Source organism: Capra hircus, chromosome 22, assembly GCF_001704415.2.
Source record: "Capra hircus breed San Clemente chromosome 22, ASM170441v1, whole genome shotgun sequence".
Lineage (NCBI taxonomy): Eukaryota > Metazoa > Chordata > Mammalia > Artiodactyla > Bovidae > Capra > Capra hircus.
The window spans coordinates 14,897,416-14,917,114 of record NC_030829.1 but is presented as its reverse complement, the minus strand read 5'-3'; the positions used below and the strand labels follow the sequence as shown (position 1 = coordinate 14,917,114).

Below are 19,699 nucleotides of genomic sequence, written 5' to 3'. Positions count from 1 at the left end.
AGCGGCTCCCACAACTAGCTATGGGGGTGTCACCTCCTGAGCAATCACGTGGGGAAGAGAATGGCCCCTGAGCCGATGTGTGGACTCCTCCTGTGGAAGAAGTCACGTGGTGTGGCCATGCCAGCCTGCGGAGCATCCTGTGTAGTGTCCTCCTAAGCGACTCCCACACCGGGTGTGCATGGCCTGCTGTGTCTGAATGTCTAGTGAAGCCTAACCAGACCCTGGCAGACGCTGCTTTTCCTCCTCACAGCCCTCTCCTCACCTACTTCCAAGCTTTCATCCCCCACAGATGGAAGTGGGGCACCCGTTCCACACCAGGATGGAATGCAGCCAGCCAGCCTGGCTTCCCGGGCCTCGATGCCACCTCTCTGCCATGGCTCCTCGGCTGACAATCAGGATGAGAGGGCCTCTGGGTACTGGCTGCTGGACCCTCTTCCTGCCCACCAGTAAAACACTTGACCAAGATATTTATAATCATTTAATGAGTGTTCCAAACATACCCTTCGTGGGGCTACAGGTGAGTTTCACGACAGTGGAAGCTGATGTACATCCACACCCACCCAAACAACCACAGCATTAGCAGCAGTTTCCAGAAACCCGACACCAACCAGAAAGATGTCAAGGGGAACAGGATGATCACTCAGCCAAAGAGGTTCTTTGGGATCCTTACTCTCCTCTTTCTCCTCCCAACTCAGGCTTTCTCCAGGGTATGGATGTTCAGCATGGGAGAAGAGGGTGGGGAGGTCCCATCACACTTGTGCAAAGAGGCACTCTGAGAACCCCACACCTCAGATGCAGTGAGATGACCCAGAGACAGAGGTCTGGTCAATAAATAAATAATTCCCAGAAGCCACCCCTGGGGTCTGGCGGGCCCAGGGTCTCCGAGGCAGAGGAGCCCCCACCCCAGGAGGCCTGGCCAGGCCGCTCGCTACGTGCTGCACACCAGCACGTCTGCAAAGGGTCCCAGCAGTGTCTTGTTGAAGATGCAGCGGATCCACACCAGGTAGGTAGTGAAGGGCTTGATGTTCTCCGTGAAGGTGTGGTTCTGCAGGGCCAGCATGTAAGGCACGTAGGTGTTCTCCCCCTGCTCCTGGAGCCACACCTCGTACTTCACCTCCCTCACCTTCAGGTACTTGAGGTTCCACGGGATCTGCCAGGAGACGGAGAGGCGGGCCTCGGAGGCGCCCTGCACCGTCGCCTGGCACCGCGCCTCCCGCACCTTGCCAGGGTACAGGCTGACCGTCCACTTCTGCTTCCTTGGCCTCGGATGGCCCTTCACCACATGCCGTATGGTTTGGATGAGCGATGGGATGTCCACCTTGGTGTCCTGGTAGATTCGGAAGAGCCACTCAGGGTTCCGGCAACAGAGGTGCCGGGGGACCTCCCGGCTTTGCAGGATCCGGGCCTGCTCGGCCCGGTCTAGGTGGGCGATGCCCCCTTGGTCCCAGGGCCGCTCGGGATGCGTGACCGTGTTCTCTGGCATCGTGTTCTGCCAGGCTATGTACTGGAGGTCCATGCCAGGCAGTGTGGCCAGCGTCTTATAGGGGGTGTAGTGGTCAGGGTTGACAGCATAGGGGAAGAGCTCCACCACAGCCGCCCCGCGGGGCAGGAACAGGGCCGTGACCAGCTGGGCCCCGTGCATGCTGACCAGCATGGAGGCGTTGCTGACCAGCCGCACCACGTCTGCAAAGGCGTGGTCTTCCAGGGACACCGTCACGGTCTTCATCTGGAACTCCTGGGCCAGGGCCAGCAGCAGCTCTGCCTCATTCAGGATGAGTCTGTTCTGGGTGCGGCTGAACACCAGGATGTACTCCTCGCCCAGGGGACCCCCGGCCTGGCTCACATTCAGCTTTTCCATCAGGAAATGCGCAAACTGTCGGATCTCGTTGCCAGAGACCAGGATGTTGGCCTTCGGGCCCTGGGGCTGGACGAATCCATACTGGTACCAGGTGGTGACCTTGGAGAGGCCCACGAAGGCATGGGAGAAGCAGAGCAGCCGGCCTAGGGCCTTCAGCTGCGCCCGCAGGAGGGGCTGCTTGGGGCTGAGCAGCTTGTAGAGGTCGAAATGGGCACCCTCTCCCCAGCCCTCCATGAAGAAGAGCCGGGCCTCGTGGGCCAGGCCGGGGAACTGCCGAAGGGTGTAGAAGAGGGGCAGCAGGTCGTCGTGGAAGACGTGCATGAGGTTGTCAGGGTTGAAGCGGTTGGCGATGAGGGCCACGTCGGGCACAAACACGGGCTTGGGCATGAAGCGCAGGGCGGCGGCAGGCAGCTCTACGAAGTTGAAGTACTGGGTGTTGTGGTCCTCCACAGTGGACAGGTCTAGCAGGGCCGGCTGGAAGCGCCGGAGCCCAGGCTGGGCAGCATCACGGAGGCGTTGCCGTGGAAAAAGATGAACTCCTCGGCCTCGCTGGAGTAGCAGAGCCACTTGAAGCGGCAGAGGCGGTCGGTGTGCGTGCGGCCGGTGCACACCATGTGCGTGCCGCCCTCGGTCAGGATCTGCAGCGCCTTCGGGTAGTCGATCCGCAGGCCGGGGGCGGAGTCGGCGGCCCGGCGGCCGACGGCCAGCTCCTCCTCCAGGGAGGCCGCATGCTCACGCAGCCGCACATGTTTCCAGAGCACGGCAGCCAGCACGGACACCAGCAGGGCGTTGAGCACGGCAGACAGGTGCATCCTAGCGCCGCCTGGGGCCCTAGAGAGACGACGGGCCCGGGGAAGCAGCTTGAGCCTGGCCGGCTTTACCCATCCCTGCGGGCTCCCGGAGGACCGGCAGAGGCCTGCGGGAGGAGAGAAGGAAAAGGAAAAGGTCTACATGGTGTGTCTCCAGTCACCCTGAGCACCCGCCTGGTGCCAGGCGCTGTGCTGGCCTCCGCTGAGGCACTGGATGCTTGCACCGTTTTGCACACTTGAAGATCTGGTAGGCTAAACGTGCTTAGTCACTCAGTCATGTCTGACTCATTGTGACCCCATCGACTACAGCCTGCCAGGCTCCTTTGTCCATGGGGATTCTGCAGGCAAGAATACTGGAGTGGGTTGCCATGCCCTCCTCCAGGGGATCTTCCCACCCCAAGGATGGAACCCAGGTCTCCCGCATTGCAGGCGGATTCACATCTGAGCCACCAGGGCAGCCCAAGAATACTGGAGTGGGTAGCCTATCCCTTCTCCAGGAATCTTCCAAACTCAGGAATTGAACTAGGGTCTCCTGCATTGCACGTGGATACAGGAATCCGCCTGGTAGGCTAGACCCTTCTTCTAAAATGTTCACCCACTTCCCTCCCCTGCTGCCTCCATGGGGGAGTACAGATCCTTGCACCTGGCCTTTGGGCTTGGCCGCATAACTTGCTTTGGCCAATGAGGTGTCAACAGACAACATATTCAGGGGCTTGAAAGGTGCTTGTGTGACTGTCTTTGCCCTCTTTATACCTAGGATGTTGCTGTGAGAAGAATGTGATCAGCTGAACTTGCTGGTCCCGGAGGAGAGAGCTATGTGGGGAGCACAGCTGTTGCAGCCATGCCAGGTGTGGCTTGGCTGACCCCCAGATGTGTAAGTGAGTGAAGACTGTCAGAACCATCAGGCAAACCCACCCGGGACTGACAAGCCCGGGCAACAGAGACATCTGAGCTGAACAGATGCCTCTTATCGTATGTCACTGAAACTCTGGAGCTGTTTGTAACGAAACACTGCTGCAAAGAAAGCTAACTGCTGTGTGTGAGAAGCCTCAAGGAAAATCCCCATTAGGGGCCCAACCTCCCTGGTACTGCCAGGGAAGGACTTCACCTTACCATGGGCACAAACGGGATGGGAGGCCTGTGGCTGCCGGTCCCAGGCTGCACACCAGGACCCCCATTATGCCCCATCTGGGACTCATGCACAGGGATTTCCTATTTGGAAATCACACCTGCTGATTTTTATGAGAAGATGGGTAACTTGTCCCCTCACGGGTCCAGTAAGAGAACTGTGTGAGTCTCACCACTGACAAGGGCTCTGTATGTGGAGGCATCACCTCCGAAGGGTTAAACTTCCTGTCCCGCATACTCTTGCCTACAGGGAGGCCTGGCTGGGCTGCGGGCATTTGCTCCCATTTTCCCCTGCTACTGGGAAGGGTATCATACTTGCTCTGAGGCCCAGGACTGTTCAGACAGCTGAAGAATGGGACTGTTCAGTCCTCATGGAAACAGGATGGGTGACACCTGACACCAGCCATGGGGTGAGAACAGGGCACCTGCTTAGCTGGCTTCTGACTGCGCCTTCAGTCAGCCCTGTTCACCTCCAGGGCAGCGCCTCTAAGAGCCTAGAAGCCCTGCAGCTAGGAAATCTGCTTAAGCATCAGTGTTTCTCAGTCTTTTCAAAGCCATATACCCACTAATAATAAAGAAAACCTCTTTCATGTCTCAAACTGATCCGTAAAGTGCAGCAACCCCTTCCGCCAAGAATCTCTCACGCACAAAACTCTTCTATATTATCTGCTCCCCAAGACAACAAGATTTCATCAATTTCTACTTTCTTTAATGAATTTTTTTTTTTTTTTTACTTTTTGGCCATGTCATGCAGCATGCAGGATCTATCTAATCTGTGCCCTCTGCAGTGGAAGTGTGGAATCGTAACTTTTGGATCGCCAGGGAAGTCCAACTTCTACTTTTCCTGAAGTTAGTATTTTATATCTATATCTGTATATATAAAATAATAATGTTGCATATACTTTTCCAAATATATGTGTCCCCATCTAGAAATTCTCCACCCAGCCGCACCAGCTAAGGACTACTTTGCTATTAGGTTGAACCATGTTAAGTTGCTGATACTTGACAATTTCTGACCAGTGTCCCATGGTCCTGCCACTATCCTAACCACCACTGTGTTAAGGATATATATATATATATATATATATATATATATATATAGATAGAGAGAGAGAGAGAGAGAGAGAGAGAGAGAGAAGAGAGAGAGATTGTACTACCAAGGCTGCTCAAGAGCGAAAACTTATGTACCCAGTGTAACATGATTGCAGCTGGAGTTCTGACATCTCTCTAGATGGTAAGAGGAGAAACCAGGAGTCAGAAAGAGGCCAAGAGGACAGATAGTTAACTCATCCTTAGGATGGGGAGAGGAAAAGAACTGAGGAAGTAAAGGCAAGGACAAGAAGAGTTCAAGAAGATAATGCAAAGGCAGGGAAGGCAAGGTGTCTCACTGGGGGTTGGTGAGACCATCCTGAGAGCCTCAGCTCAGATCTGGGCCAGAGGACTGAAAAGAGAGTCGTGACTGACTGACAGGTGGGAACTCCAGCAGGAAGAACAGCTGGGACCTATGTATCTTTCCATGCACATGGGCTCGGGGCTCTGGCCAGTGGGGGAGCGGGGCTGAGCGCAGTGACACCACAGCAGCAATGAGCACAGTCAGCACTCGAATTTCGATTTCTAAACAGCATTCTCCACTGAAAGGAACCAGGGCTCCCTGGAGAAATAACTGCTTCCAGGGCCGGGAAAGGAAAATTACAAGATGAGCTTAGAATATCTTATAGTGCCAGAATGTAAGGAAGTTCTCAAAAAATGATGGGAACATATCCAACAGACACAGGATCCAAACTGAAGGAGCTCCCAATGGCTGAATCTGGGACAATTTGAGGAACAAAGTTAAAAAGCAATAGTAATGGATTACATAACCCACAGAATAAAATAAATACCCATGAGTCAATACTGATATGAATAGATAATCGAATAAATAGGGAGAAGACACAGATCTTATAGTAGAATGCCAATTAATAAATGTAGAAACAATAATGGAAATAGAACATCACCAGTTGGCAAACATCACAGTGATAACTGTTTCAGGCAAGATTCACTGATGGCTGCTAAAATTAGTGGGTACAAGTATGGTGAGAAACAGGAAACCTGCACAGTCTCTAAGTACCTCCCTATGAGATACATATTAACTTCAAAAGTAAAAATAGAAATTTTACAGCAGAGCAGACATTGTCTGAACCAAATAATCACCATTAACATCACCAATAACAATACTGACACCATGTACCTCTTATAATGTGCTGAGGAGGGTACCTCATTTCTGGAGCCTTCCTGCCCAAAATAACATAACTTCGATCTATATTTCTAAATGGGGAAAACTTGGCTCTAGTTCTGGTTCTGGCTCTGAAGGTGGTCTGTTAATTTTAATTAATATTAATTTTAGTTAATTAAGCTAATTTTAGTTAATATTAAGATTAGTTAACAAAGAAAACATAAAACCCAAATTGAAAGATATTCTACAAAATACCTGATCAGGACCCCCGCAAGAGTTAAACATCATAAAAGAGAGGGGAAGACTGAGGAGGTCCAGACTGGACGAGAGGAAGGAGACATGACAGCTGAATGCCATGTGGGGTCCTGGGCCAGAAAAAGGACATTAATAGGACAGCTGGCAGAATCTGCGTAAGGCTCAGAGCTGTGTTCATTTCCTATGGCTGTGTAAGATGTTAACATCAGGGGAAGCTGAGTGAGGTGTTTTTGTAACTTTCCTCTAAGTCTCAAACTATTAAAAATTAGGTAAGAAACAAGAGAAGTGAGTTGAAAGTCACAGTTGTGTCCAACTCTTTGTGACCCTGTGGACTATACAGTCCATGGAATTCTCCAGGCCAGAATACTGGAGTGGGTAGCCTTTCGCTTCTTCAGGGAATCTTCCCAACCCAGGGACTGAACCCAAGTCTCCAGCACTGCAGGCTGATTCTTTACCAGTTGAGCCACAAGGGAAGCCCAAGAATACTAGAGGGGTTAGCCTATCCTTTCTCCAGTGGATCTTCCCGATCCAGGAATCAAACTGGGGTCTCCTGTGTTGCAGGAGGATTCTTTACCAATGGAGCTATCAGGGTAGCCCACAAATAAGACAACATAAGTATTTGTATGTAAAACAACAAGTACGTGGTTGGTTCTAAAATATTGCAGCAAAAAAGGCATGTAGACAGGTGAAATACAGATACTGATAGTTAAAGATGATGATGGAGTCTTTTTTTGATTCTCTTTTGAGTCTGTCTGACATTTAGTATAGAAAAAGTTTAAAACGAAACCATAAAGAATAAAATGACTATTACAAAATGACAGAATATTGGAAAGTGGATGAGTAATAAATTAATACTCAAAAAATAAAGCTGTGTCTGGCGAGACAGGAGGCAGATGGGTGTAGCACAAGCTGATGCATGTTTTGCTCTGATCACAGACAAGAACGGCTTCCAACAGCAGCTACAGCCAAAACAGACACACCCAGGGAATATCAGAAAGCAAGACTCCCAGGAAATGAAGAAAGGAAGACCACCTCCAAGCTGAGCAGGCAGCTTGGCCCCCGAGTACTCAAAAGCATCTCTTATGAGCATTCTGCTACCTGGCCCTCCCCTGCGGTGAAAAACAGGCTTGGCAGCAGGTAGGGGTGTGGGCAAGGGGCCACGGGCAAAAGGAGGACCAGGGGGCTGTGTGTGCCGCAGCCAATCCCAGTCAAGCCACTGAGGTTGGGGGCCTTGGGACAAAGCTTATGGGAACTAGCAAACATGGGGGCCTTGTGGGGCTAAAAGGCAGCCAGGCAGAGACCACCCTGGAGCTTGGGGAGTGGGAAGGACTGTTTCTAATCAGATGCTACGTCCTCCACCCACCCTCAGGCCCTGCCCACAATCGTACTGACTGAAGGCAGGACAAATATAGACTGGCCTACATGGACCTCTCATGCACACGTCAGGCTCTCCCGTGGGAGACCCTTCCAAGAGGGAAAACAGGAGGGAAGGTTTGCTGGGAATGGACAGGACATTTTCTGATAAGTAGTGTGGTGGATAAAGCATGGAGCCCTGAGGGTCAGACTGTCTAAGTTTTTACCACTTTGCCAGTTACAGGCCAGGGGACTTGCACCAACACCTGATGGGGCCAGTCGCATAAACCCCCCAATCCCATCCTACCCAGATGAGACGGCCCTAAGCCATAGTCTCCATGGGCTTCCAGAGTTCCCTAACAGATTAAGTGGATTACAGAGTTGCCTGCAGTGGGAACTGGCCTTCTTCCCTGCCCTGTCTCTCTTCTCCACTTCCCTGTTCATGTATGCTGCAATCAAGTGCAAATAATCTACTTGCACTTGAATCCATGTCCCACGATCTGCTTCTGGGGAATGTTAATTAACATGGAATACTACTGCATTTTGCCCCAGTGGAGACAGATGGAGGGCCACCCTTGCATTTTTCCCTGCTGTGAAACAGCCGAAGTGTGGTAGTAAGAATGCCAACAAGAACTAGGGCAGTCACTGCTCATTATAAAGTCCTGCCAGTCTGTTCCCTGGTTCCCCTGTGTCTGTCCACTCTCAGCTGCACAGCAGCAGCCTGCAAATGCTAGAACAGAAGGATCAGGCAAAAGCCTCAGAAATGTTTTCAAAAGATAACAGATGGAGGCAAAGGGGACATTAACCAGATCCCTGATTCTAAAGAAGCCAAAGTTCTCCCCAGTCCTGTCTGCTGGCTGAGGAGATACAGCTTTTCTGGACCATACAGGCTGCTGGAAGAGGAGGGCAGGGTCCCTGTGGCCACCCCCCATGGAGTCCTGTTACAGAGGCAAATAAAAGAGGCCTGAGTTGGCCTCCGAGACACCTTCTCTGATTGTGGGGGGGAGGGCTGACTACAGAGCTGAGTTGTTTGGAAATAAATTTGCATGGAAGAGACAGTCCTTCTTGGCCTTATAATGTGTGCTAAAGAACACTCTTGAGAGTCCCCTGGACTGCAAGGAGATCAAACCAGTCAATCCTAATGGAAATCAACCCTGAATACTCACTGACACTTGAAGGGCTCAAGCTGCAGCTGCAACACTTTGGCCACCTGATGTGAACAGCCGACTGACTTACTGGAAAAGACCTCATGCCGGGAAAAACTGAAGGCAAAAGGAGAAGAGAGTGGCAGAGCATGAGATAGCTGGATAGCATCACTGAGTCAACGGACATGAACTTGGGCAAACTCTGGAAGACAGTGAGGGACAGGGAGGCTTGAAGTGCCACAGTCCATGGGGTTGCAGAGTCAGACGTGACTTAGCGACTGAACACCACCACAAATCCCTAGCTTGGATGGTGTCTTCAGCACACCTGTCTAGGCTGGGGGTCCCAGGAGGGAAAGAGCCTGTCATCCAGGGGGCAAGCGCTGAGAAGATCCCCAGAGGAACCCCTCCTGAGGCCTGGAGGCAGGGCCGTGGTGGAAGGCTGTGCCCTTGGATCGTTCATGACGTACATCCCTAGACTCCTTCTTTCACTCTCCTGACGACAGGCTCAGTTAGATGTGGGCAGGCCCGGCCTTGGCCTGGCGTAACTATCTCTGTGGCAGAGCCAACAACCGAGCAGGCTGGACGTCGGCCGCTGAGCTCCTCTCCGCGGGCAGCGCTGGTGGGGGGCCTCCTCTCCCTTGGGTGCTGCATTTAGGACCCAGCGGGTATGAGGCACAAAGAGCTTAGTGGCTCAGCCAGGACGAAGAATGATATGGAGCAAGAATGTTTTTCAATGGTATATTTTTAGTGTTAGAATATTTTCACCAGAAACATATCAGGTTTGGTAGATATAAGATGTTTACCTAACTTTTTTCTTTAATTTTGCTGACAAGTCAATCAATAGAAAAATGGATTCAAACTAAAAAAAGAAAAAAAATACTTTTCAAAAGAAAGGGAGTAAAAAAGAAATGAGATTTAAAACATGCTTAAAACAGCCCTCTAGAAACTGAGGCAGACAGAGGAAACCACCAATTCACCCCACCCCACCCCAAACTGCTTCCCTCAGCTCCTGGACATGGATTATCAGATTCTTACAGACAGTGGGATCCCACCTTTCCAGGATCCCACCTATTCCAGGAAGCACTGGAGGAAGGTGCTGATGCTGCCGCCACACCTGCAGACACAGTAAGACCTGCAGGATCCCTACTATGGGGGCTCCCAGCCGAGGCTGCTCACCCATCCCTGGGTGCTGGCTCCACTCCCGGGGGCCCTGCCAGGCTCCAGACGCAGGCACAGAAAAGCCGTTCACAAGGGCCCCGGCATCTGATAAGGAGTAAAAGCCCCAGGAATTTCCGGCCTCGAGCAGAGGGTGCAAATTCACATGCTTACTGAGGCCAAGAACCAGCGGTCTCTAGACAGCGTGCCCCAGAGACCAAACACCCAGATTCAAGTTCAGGTTGACGAGGGCCTGGCAGTACAGTGGCCTGGCGGCACCTTCAGTATCAGTTTGCTCCAGCTGCTATAACCAAGGACTGCAGACATTTCTTTTCACACAGTTCTGGAGGCTGGAAGTCCCAGACCCAGGTGTCAACATGTATGGTTTATCCTAAGGCCTCTCTCCTGGGCTTGCAGATGGCTACCTTCTCACTTGTCCTCAGGTGACCTCCTTGTGTGCACCGAGGGGAGAGAGCTCTCTGGTCTCTCTTCTTGTTACTGGGACACCAGTCCTATCAGATTAGGGCCCCACCCTTATGACCAGGCTCCTCTGTCCATGGAATCCCTCAGGCAAGAACACTGGAATGGGTTGCCATTTCCTTCTCCACGGGATCTTCCCGACCCAAGGATCGAACCTGGGTCTCATACATTGCAGGCGGATTCTTTACCGTCTGACCTACCAGGGAAGCCCTTATGACCTTAGTTAACCTTCATTACCTCCTTAAAGGTCCTATCTCTAAATACAATCACACTGGGGGGTCAGGGCTTTGATTATGAATTTCCAAGGACACAATTCAGTCTGTAATACTACTTTTCTGGTTTTCCAGAGAAGCCAGAAATCCATTTAAAATGGGAACTGTCCTAGTCTGTAATTTCTGGCCACTGCTCCACTTGAGTGAAGATGACAGGCAGGCCCAAGGACTGGGGCTGCTAGCCTTGTTGCTGGTATAACGGGTCCAAGGATGTGAGCTCTGGTCTTAAATGAAGCCCTCTGCTGCTGACCTGGCCAACTGTACTGGGTTCCCAACTGCCAGGACCAGCCGCTGGTCACTGGTCATGCCCCCAGGAGCAGGGCGGGGAGGGTAGGACTGCCAGCACCCACCAGACCCAGGCTCAGAAGACTGGCAGGGCCAGGCCAAGACGAGGGCTGGCGATAGTGTCTAAAGAAGGTTTTCTATTAATAGTACAACAATTTTACTTTAATAGGTTGTTCATACCCCCAACTGAAAAACCAGAGAGTTCTTGTTAATTATTGAAAAATATGCTTTTACCCTAAACGCAGCTGGAATCACTGGTGCTGAATGATGGAAGCTTCCTGTCCTGCACCGATTCGTCTCACGCGTCGCCAGTTAGCGAACAGCACACAAGCTCCAATAACTCAAATGCCCTCAGAGTGATCTCTCCCTGGTCCTTGCCCCTCCTAGTTATGGCTACCAGAAGCAGAACATGGAACTGCTACTCCTCTATCATGTTTATGTGGGGTCCAAACTTAGATCTCCATCAATGCTACTGACAAGCCTGAACAAACACTGACAAGGCATCAGGGTTTCTGCCAAAAGAGTTTACATTTTGGCCAAATGTTGGCAGCCTCTGAGTACTCCTTGTAAAACCTAATATTTAAGTGATCAGGCATCTTTAACATTTAGTTACAAGTTCACATGCTTAGACCAAAAACTTAACATGGATAATAACTCCTCAGTTTAGCATAAAGAGCAAAGAAAGGCGAAGATGGAGACATTCATCCTCTATCAACAGCTAAACATAGTGACTCTTCTTTCTTATCAGCAAAATTGGATAGAACTCCCAGGGTGGACCGGTGGGGCTGAGGGTGAAGCAAAAGAATTCCAGTCTGTGTTACTCTGGCACAATGCGCAAAGGCAAGCTTTGCTGAGGACAGCCAAGGCTCCAAGGCACTCAGCACAGTCGGGACAGCTGAACAGGTGGAGGTGAGTCCCACCTACCACCAACACAGAAACCCTTGCTCGTACAACTTGCTATGACACCATCTGGCTTTTGCTTCACACCCACGGGTCACTTGCAAGTTAGAGCCCCCTGTGTTGGCCCTTTCTGGCATAACAGAAAAGCATTACTAGGCACCAATGTGGTCACAAACAGGGATGAAGCAGGAAAAAAGAATCGAGTGAGTGGCTGCTGTGATGCTCAGAACACGCCTGCACGACTGACTGCATCAAGAGGGTCAGAAGGCCACTCACTACAAGCAGCATAAAACATTCACCCAGAAGAAGGGAGAAGTGTGCATGACAGGAAATGGTCCTGGTTCAACCTGAGGCTATCCACGGAAGCGACCTAAAGGGTGGAGGGGTTTTGAGCAAGGTTTTGGAGGTGTTTTTGTGGTCGTGGGGGTTAAGATGACTGCCCCTGTTAGGTGTCCACACGTCCCTGCTGGCAATAACTATGGCAAACTTCCATCCACAGCAGACATCGCTGCGCCCAGGTCTTGCATCTGCCCACCAAGCAAGCCATGAGGTCACCCAGCTATGGGCTCCTCTCTCTCCCAGGGCTGTGACACGCAGGCCCAAAGCCACATGCAGCTGAAAGGGCAGTGAGTTACAGACAGGCGCGGAGTGGGCAGCGTCAGGGACATGCGTTTCACCGGTGGAGCCCCCAGGGCTCAAGTGATCACCTGTGAGGCCCCTGCGGCGGGGGAGCCAGGCAGTGCCAAGGTCACAGCAGTCCCTGCCAAACACTCGGGGAGCCTGGAGCCCAGCACGAGTGATAAGGAGGCGAGAGGCCTCAGCGAGGGTTTTCCTTTGGCCTCATCACCAAGATGTCACCCTCATCTCCTTCCTTGCTTCATTACCACCACCACATCAGAGCCGACATCGACTGGCCAATCACGAGGTGCCGGGTTCTCCACTTTATGTGGTGATCTTCGCTTTATAGATGGTAGAACCGAAGCCCACTGAGACCTGCCCAGGGTCCTGCAGAAGGCAGCGATGAGACTAATGAAGGCGGGCTGGCTCCAATGTCATCTCTGTTACCCGTTTTCCTTCTTTTTATCTGGAAATAATCCCAGACTTAGGAAAAAAACAAAACAAAACTGTGTGTATAGTACAAAGAACTCTCCTACAGCCTTAGCCTTACCACCAACTGCTAATCTGACACATTCATTGTACCATTTTCTTTTTTTCCGAACCTTTTAAAAATAAGCCAGAGACATCTGCCCCTTTAGTCCCTACCACTTCATCATCTGTCTCCTAAGAATGAGAACATTCTCTCATAATCACACAAAATCGGGGAATTAATATTGTTAGTAATTTGTGGTCTCCACTCTGTGGCCCAGAATCCAAGCCAAGGCGAAGCCTGGTGGCCAGGTAGCACGTCTCACTCGTCTCCCCTAATCTGGGCAGCCTCTCAGACTTTCATGGCCTCAAGTTTCTAATGGAGTCAGATATTTTCTGGTATGTTCCTCAGTTTGGGCTCGTTTGGTGTTTCTTCATGATTAGACTCTAAATATGCACCTCTGGCAGGAATCAGAGTCTATGTGCCTAATTGTTCATATGAAACTATTCTATACAAGTGCTTCTGGGATTCTCCCAGTGGGACAGCCAGGATCAGCAAAGATCCAGAAACCCCACTCTGTGTAGGATGCAAGGAGAAGTAGGGCCCTCTTCCTCGGGGAAAGGAAGCCCCTGGACCTTGGGCACTCCTCAAATGCTGAGGGGCAGAGCAGCAAGAGGGAGGCTGCCGCAGAGGGGGGCTGCACCCCTCTCTAGCTGAGTGGGCACACACGCACGCTGGCGATACATGCAACCTAGTCCCCGGGCTGAAGAAAGGACGTGTAGCTCCCGGCTGCCATGGCCACCAGGGCCCTGAAGTAAGGCCTGCGGAAGCAAGTCATGGGGGGATTTCAGCGTGGGAGACAGGAAGAGGACTTCTCCAAGGCTTAGAGCTGTTCTAACACGGAGGAATCAGCGACTGTACTGAGCCCCTTCCCTGCCAGGAAGTGGCCTGGAAAATCAAGGTCAACCTGTGAGGTGGACACAGGGTCCCCCAAGGCAGTCTTAGCATCACCTGGGATGTGGAAATGCAAAATTTAGGGCCCCTCCAGATCTGCTAAACCAGAATCCCTGAGGGAACCCAGGAACCCGTGTTTTTAATAAAGCTTTCAGGTGACTCTAGTGTGAACTCAATTTCAGAAAGTCCTCTAAGATTTCCGTAACACTCCACAATTCTGCAATTCCCTGCTTCTAAATACCCAGCAGGGCATTTCTGTCCAACCCAGGATAAACCACCAAGGACAGCCCTCCCCGTCACAAAGGCTAGTAAATCCTCTCCCCAGCCTCTGCGAAAATGATGTTCCGGGGCAGCCTATGTTCCTGGGGCAGACTGAAAAGGCTGCCATATTCTAAGCCCCACTTTGAGAAAAGTTTCCCCAGCTCACACCTTCCCACACAAGCCATATCTTATAACGCTGAGTGGCAAAACAAAACAAAAGCAGCCCAGTTCTCCAGGCCACAGCTAAATGGATGAGAGCGCGGAGGCTGGGCCTAAAGCAGCCACCGGTGGAGCTGCCCGAGAAGTCAGATCAGGTGGTGGTGGTGGTGCTGTTACCAGATGCCCACACCTGCAGGCCTGCAGGGAGGGAGGTCGCTCTCCTGAGAAATGGACTCCTGAAGGGAGCAAGGCTGGACTGCTTCTCTGGCTCTAACAGGGGCCACTGTCACTCCTCTCGGAAGCTCTGGGACCAGCCTAACCCTGGTAACTCCAGAAGTCCCCCAGGATGTGCCTTGATTCCTGCCACAAAGCCCTACTACTGAAGGTCCCCAGGGTGTTCCTTGTCACTGGGTGTCCGTCTGAACCGGGAACAACAGTGATGGTGGCAATACAGCAGACGTGGTCCCCAACCCCTCCCTGAAGCCTAGCCCAGGGCTGAGTACCCACTGCCCAGCCAGGAAAGGGCCCTCTGTTCTGCTTTCCAAAGTGGAGAAAAGAGACAACTCTTAGCATTAAGACTCTACTGATGGGACTTCCCTGGTGGTACAGGGGATAAGAATCTGCCTGCCAATGCAAGGGTCACGGGTTCGATCCCTGGTCCAGGAAGAGCCCACATGCCACGGAGCAACTACGCCCATGCGCCTCAACTACCGAGTCTGTGCTCTAGGGCCTTTGAACTGCAACTACTGAGCCCACGTGTCTGCATGACAAGAGAAGACACCACAATTAGAAGCCACAATGAAGAGTAGCCCCCGCTCGCCACAGTCAGACAAAGCCTGCACAGAGCAATGAAGTCCTAGTGCAGAAAAAAATAAAATTAATTAAAAAAAAAAAAAACTACTGATGGTAGTCACCAATGGCAGAGTGAAAGGTGTGGTTTCCTGACAGACCCTGGGTGCTGAGTATGTAGGTGAGGACCTGCAAAGCCAAACAACATGGAAAGACTGGGACTTCCCTGCTGGTCCAGTGGCTAAGACTCTGTACTCCCAATGCAGAGGGTCCGAGTTCAACCCCTGGTCAGGGAACTAGATCCCACAAGCCTAACTCCTAAAACTAAGGAGTCTGCACACTGCAACGAAGACCTGCTACAGCCAAATAAACAAATAAAACATGGAAGGATTGACAGCTGTTCTGAAACATGTCAGGAAGAGGATACTGGCCTCTGGACAGGGGGTGGAGGTTAATGCTGCCACCACCTTACTTCATGTGCACCTACTATGTGCCAGTCACTATTCTAAGCCCGTTCTCTGCCCACTTCCACTTAAGCCTCAATGCACAAGCCCTCTAATGCAAGTACTTGTGTTATCTCTGTTTTCTTTTAATATGAAAAACTAGAGCTTTGTGGGGTTAAGTACTTTCCTCTAGGTCCTCAAGCAGAAGCACTAGAATTCAAGCCTGTGCCTGACTCTGGGGTTCGCAGTAATTCAGACACAGAAGCACAGTCGGTGATGGAAAAGCAGGAAAGACCTCAGAGCTGTGAGTTCTCCTCATGCAAGGAAGGGCAGAGCAGCTGTGGACAGCTCTGGAAACAAAGACCCATAGGCCCTCAGCTGTAACTTAGCAACCCAAGGCTTCTTGTGTGTAACCATTCCCCACCCATCCAGGCAAATAGCTCAGGGAGCTGTGGTCATCCTCTCACCCAGAGGGAGGTGTGAGGCGCACAGTGGAGTGACAGTTACCCCACCCACACTGGTGCTGTGCTGACAGGGTTAACCCACATATTTAGAATGACAAAACCAACAATTTTTAGAGCTACAAGAGCCCTTAGAAATTATTTGCTCCAACTCTTTATATTATAAAAGGTCTTGAGGGGCAGTGGGAGCTCTCACAGGGGCCAAGATGAAAGTAGCGGGGCTGGCTTTCCTCAAACCCACAGGCAAATCCCCTCCCCAAAGCAGAGGTCAGGCCCAGAAGAAGCACACGCCTCCGGGCGTCTTCCCAGCTTCTAGACAAGATCACTTCTTCTCCAAACCAGGCTTCTGGTCTCATCCAGATCACGCCCTTCCCTGGCCCTGCGGTCCATGATGAGAGCCGCTAGGGCCGAGAGGGCCTTCGGCTGCCTCTTGCTAACGCTTCACCCTCCAGCCTTGGCCAACCTCAGACACGGAGAGGAAGCACCCTCCACCAGGCTGCAGGCTCCTGCCTCTTCTCCAAGCAGCCGAGGCTACCTGCTGTAACACCGGAGGCTGCCCCAGGTCACAGGCGGGCTTCCAGAACCGTAAAGACCCCAAGCAGCAGGGGAGGGGAAGTAAAGGGCTCCGGTTCTGGAGTGAGATGCCAGGATGTGAGCTCTGGTCCTGACACTCAGCAGCTGCATCATCGTACACCAATTCTTCTTTTAAATTTTTCCACCACACGAAAAGGTGTACGTAATTAACATACACAACACTCTAAGGGTGGTGATAAGTAGATACCCAGGAAACCATCACCATAATTTATGCCGTAACCTATCCATCACCTCCGAAAGTCTCCTCTGTCCCTTTATTTACTCATTTTTGTGATAAGAACACTTAACGTAAGCTCTACCCTCAAAGCAAAATCCGAAGCATATAGTACAGTATTGTGAACTGTAGGCTCACGGCTGTATGCTGTGCAGCAGGGCTCTCAGAACTCGGCCCTCTAGTCTATCTGAAACTTTACACCCTTTCACTGATACCATCTCATTTTCCCTCCCTACAACCCCTGGCAACCACCATTCCACGCTCTGCTTCTCTACATCTGACTATTCTACATTCATCCTTTAAGTGGTATTATGTAGCTATTTGTCCTTCTATGTCCACGTGGGCCGATTTTTAAACCCTGCAAGCCTCCATTTCCTAGTCTGAAAAACAGACAATTATACCGACTTTACAGGGTGGTTTTATGAATTCAAAGAGAACTCAGGCAAAGCACAGTGCCTGACAATTATTTTTGTGTAATTATTACTAACCATAAAAATGCCATAACTTCCATTCACTGGCCCTGACTCCAGGCCAGGAACAATGCTAAGTGCCTGACAAGAATTATATATTTGTTCCCTGTTACAAATCTATAACAGGTATTAACCAATCTCATTCCACGTTTGAGGACGTATGGTCAGAATTATTCAGAGAACTGCCCACTGTCCCACAGCTATCAAGTGGTGAGACTGGGATTCAAACTCAAGTTTGGTTTCAAAGCCTATGATGACATTTTTGGGCTCTGCCTTTCATGTTCATGATTTTATCCAATTAAAAAATTTACTAGGTGATAGACCTGGGGGAAAAGTATCCACTGACAACCAACTGAGAATAACAAGGAACTTCGGGGACTGGAACATTTGATAATTTAATTTTCTGGTTAGCTCAGTATTCACTAGAAGCCTATGTTATTGCTAAGTATTTTCTAAAGCAAGGCTCAGAGCAAGAACTTGCCAACCAGAAGGTCAGTTTGAAAAATGCTCTGACACCTGCCACATCGAGGCCACCAGGACACACACACAGCTGCAGTCCGGGGGAATTGCACTTGCAGTCCCCAGCAGCCCACCCTCCTTTGCTGAGGATCCCCATTCTGCTTCTCCTCACCCTCCCAGGGCCCAAGACTCAGGATCTGATGCTCTGTCCATCTCTGGGGAAGAGAGGACTCCCCTGTGCTCCTTCCTGGCTCTGCCGGCAAGTGGGACTCAGATCTCTCATTTGTAATGTGCAAGGATGAGTTGGAGAAAAGATCTCCAAGATCTATGAGAGTCAGAGTGGGCAGCTAACTCCAGTGATACAGACCTTGGTTCCAATCTCACCTCTAACATTTTCTGTTTGATAGCGACCACAAATGCTAATATTTGCTGCATGTTCACTGGGCACCAGACACTGGGCTTCCAACTTGTAAGTATTATTTTATTTAATCCTCACAGCAACCCCGTCTTGCAAAGAAATAAGAGGTTCAGAGAGGATAAGTGACTTGCTCAAGGGCTCACACTTAGTAAAGGAGAGCCAAGATTTGAATGCCCTGCACACGTAGCAGAACATATCTGGTAAATGAACCCTATTCTGTCTGTGCTGGGAGCCACCAAATCCTGAGATAGTTCACCCCATAACCATTCCCATGCCATTCTCGATTCCCCCAAAAGTAGGTTCTGAGACTTGGCTGGCATAAAGAAAGCCAACCCTAGCTGCCCACCACCTGGCAGGACTCTGGCCTGAGGGCCCTTGACCTTAGCAGAGGATATTCATCAGGAGATCGGCTCCTACACACATGTTGGGGACCGAAGCCCATTGTGTCCCTACTTCTGAGGCTATCCCGGCATTGTCAAGCAGGCGATGCCAGGCTGTCATCACCAGACACACAGTGAGCACCGTACTGAGCTCCCAAGGAGCCCCGGGGTCACCTGCGGGCTGTCCCGGTACTGCCTTCACAGGAAGCTTGGGAGGGCCAGGACCCCCTCCGTGCTTCTCGCCTGGCTCCCCGCCACCCGCGCCTCATGCGCACCATCTCCCAAGCAGAAGGGCGTGGGAACCGGCTGCCGGTGCCAGCCCCGAGCTAAGGTCTGTAGCTGACACGCCGGGGCCCGCGGTACCTGGACCTCGAGGGTCCACCTCCCCTCACCCTCGCCACCTCCCGCGCCTCCTTTGGCCCCAACCCACATCACTCGTCCCAGCCGCAAATCCCCCTCCACTCCTTCTCTCCAATCCTCCGGGGGGAGGTCGCAGGGCCGCTGCTTCAATTCCAAACCCAGCTGTGTCGCGGAACCCTTGCCCTCCGCGAGCGCGCGCACCTCACCTGCACCCTACAGCCCGGGCTCCACGGGGCTGAAGCTTCCAGGCAGGCCCTCCGCAGAGATGGCTTTGGGTGAACCCGTGCCCGCCGCTGCCCCGGCCGCCTGCTCGGAGCCGTTGAGGCCCAGGACGGGAGCGCACTCCTCCGAGGCTCGCAGGTGCCCTACGTGCGCCTGCCCAGCTGGCGGGCCCCTCGCGTCAGCTGTGCACGTGCGCAGGCTCGCCGGTTCCACCGCCTCAGCCAGAGGCCGGACCTCTTCCTTGGCTCGCGGAATTCTGGGAATTGCAGTTTGCGTCCGATGGTTGCCGGCTCCTTCGACCCGGGGGATCCTGGGAGTTGTAGTTTGCTCCTGGAGAAGTGAAGTTGCGCTTCGTGTTTTTCAGTGGTAAGTCGTGTCCGACTCTTTGTGACCCCATGGACCCTCCAGGCTCCTCTGTCCATGAGGTTCTCCAGGCAAGAATAACGGAGTGGGCTGCCATTTCCTTCTCCAGGTCGCTTGGTGTTAAGTTTATACAATTATGGGAGGCCCCATAATAAATGCAAGTTTAAACCGACAAGGAAATGTCATTTATCAAATCAAAATACTACTTTCACG

At 51.7% G+C, this 19,699-nt stretch overlaps 1 protein-coding gene across 1 annotated transcript; it reads right to left on the bottom strand.

The window, feature by feature from the left end:
* POMGNT2 (protein O-linked mannose N-acetylglucosaminyltransferase 2 (beta 1,4-)) lies at positions 466-19,544 on the bottom strand. Its single transcript, XM_018038395.1, is given in 3 exon segments — positions 466-2,346; positions 2,349-2,774; positions 19,108-19,544. Coding segments are annotated over 2 exon segments (1,740 nt in total). The 5' UTR covers positions 2,671-2,774; positions 19,108-19,544; the 3' UTR covers positions 466-928.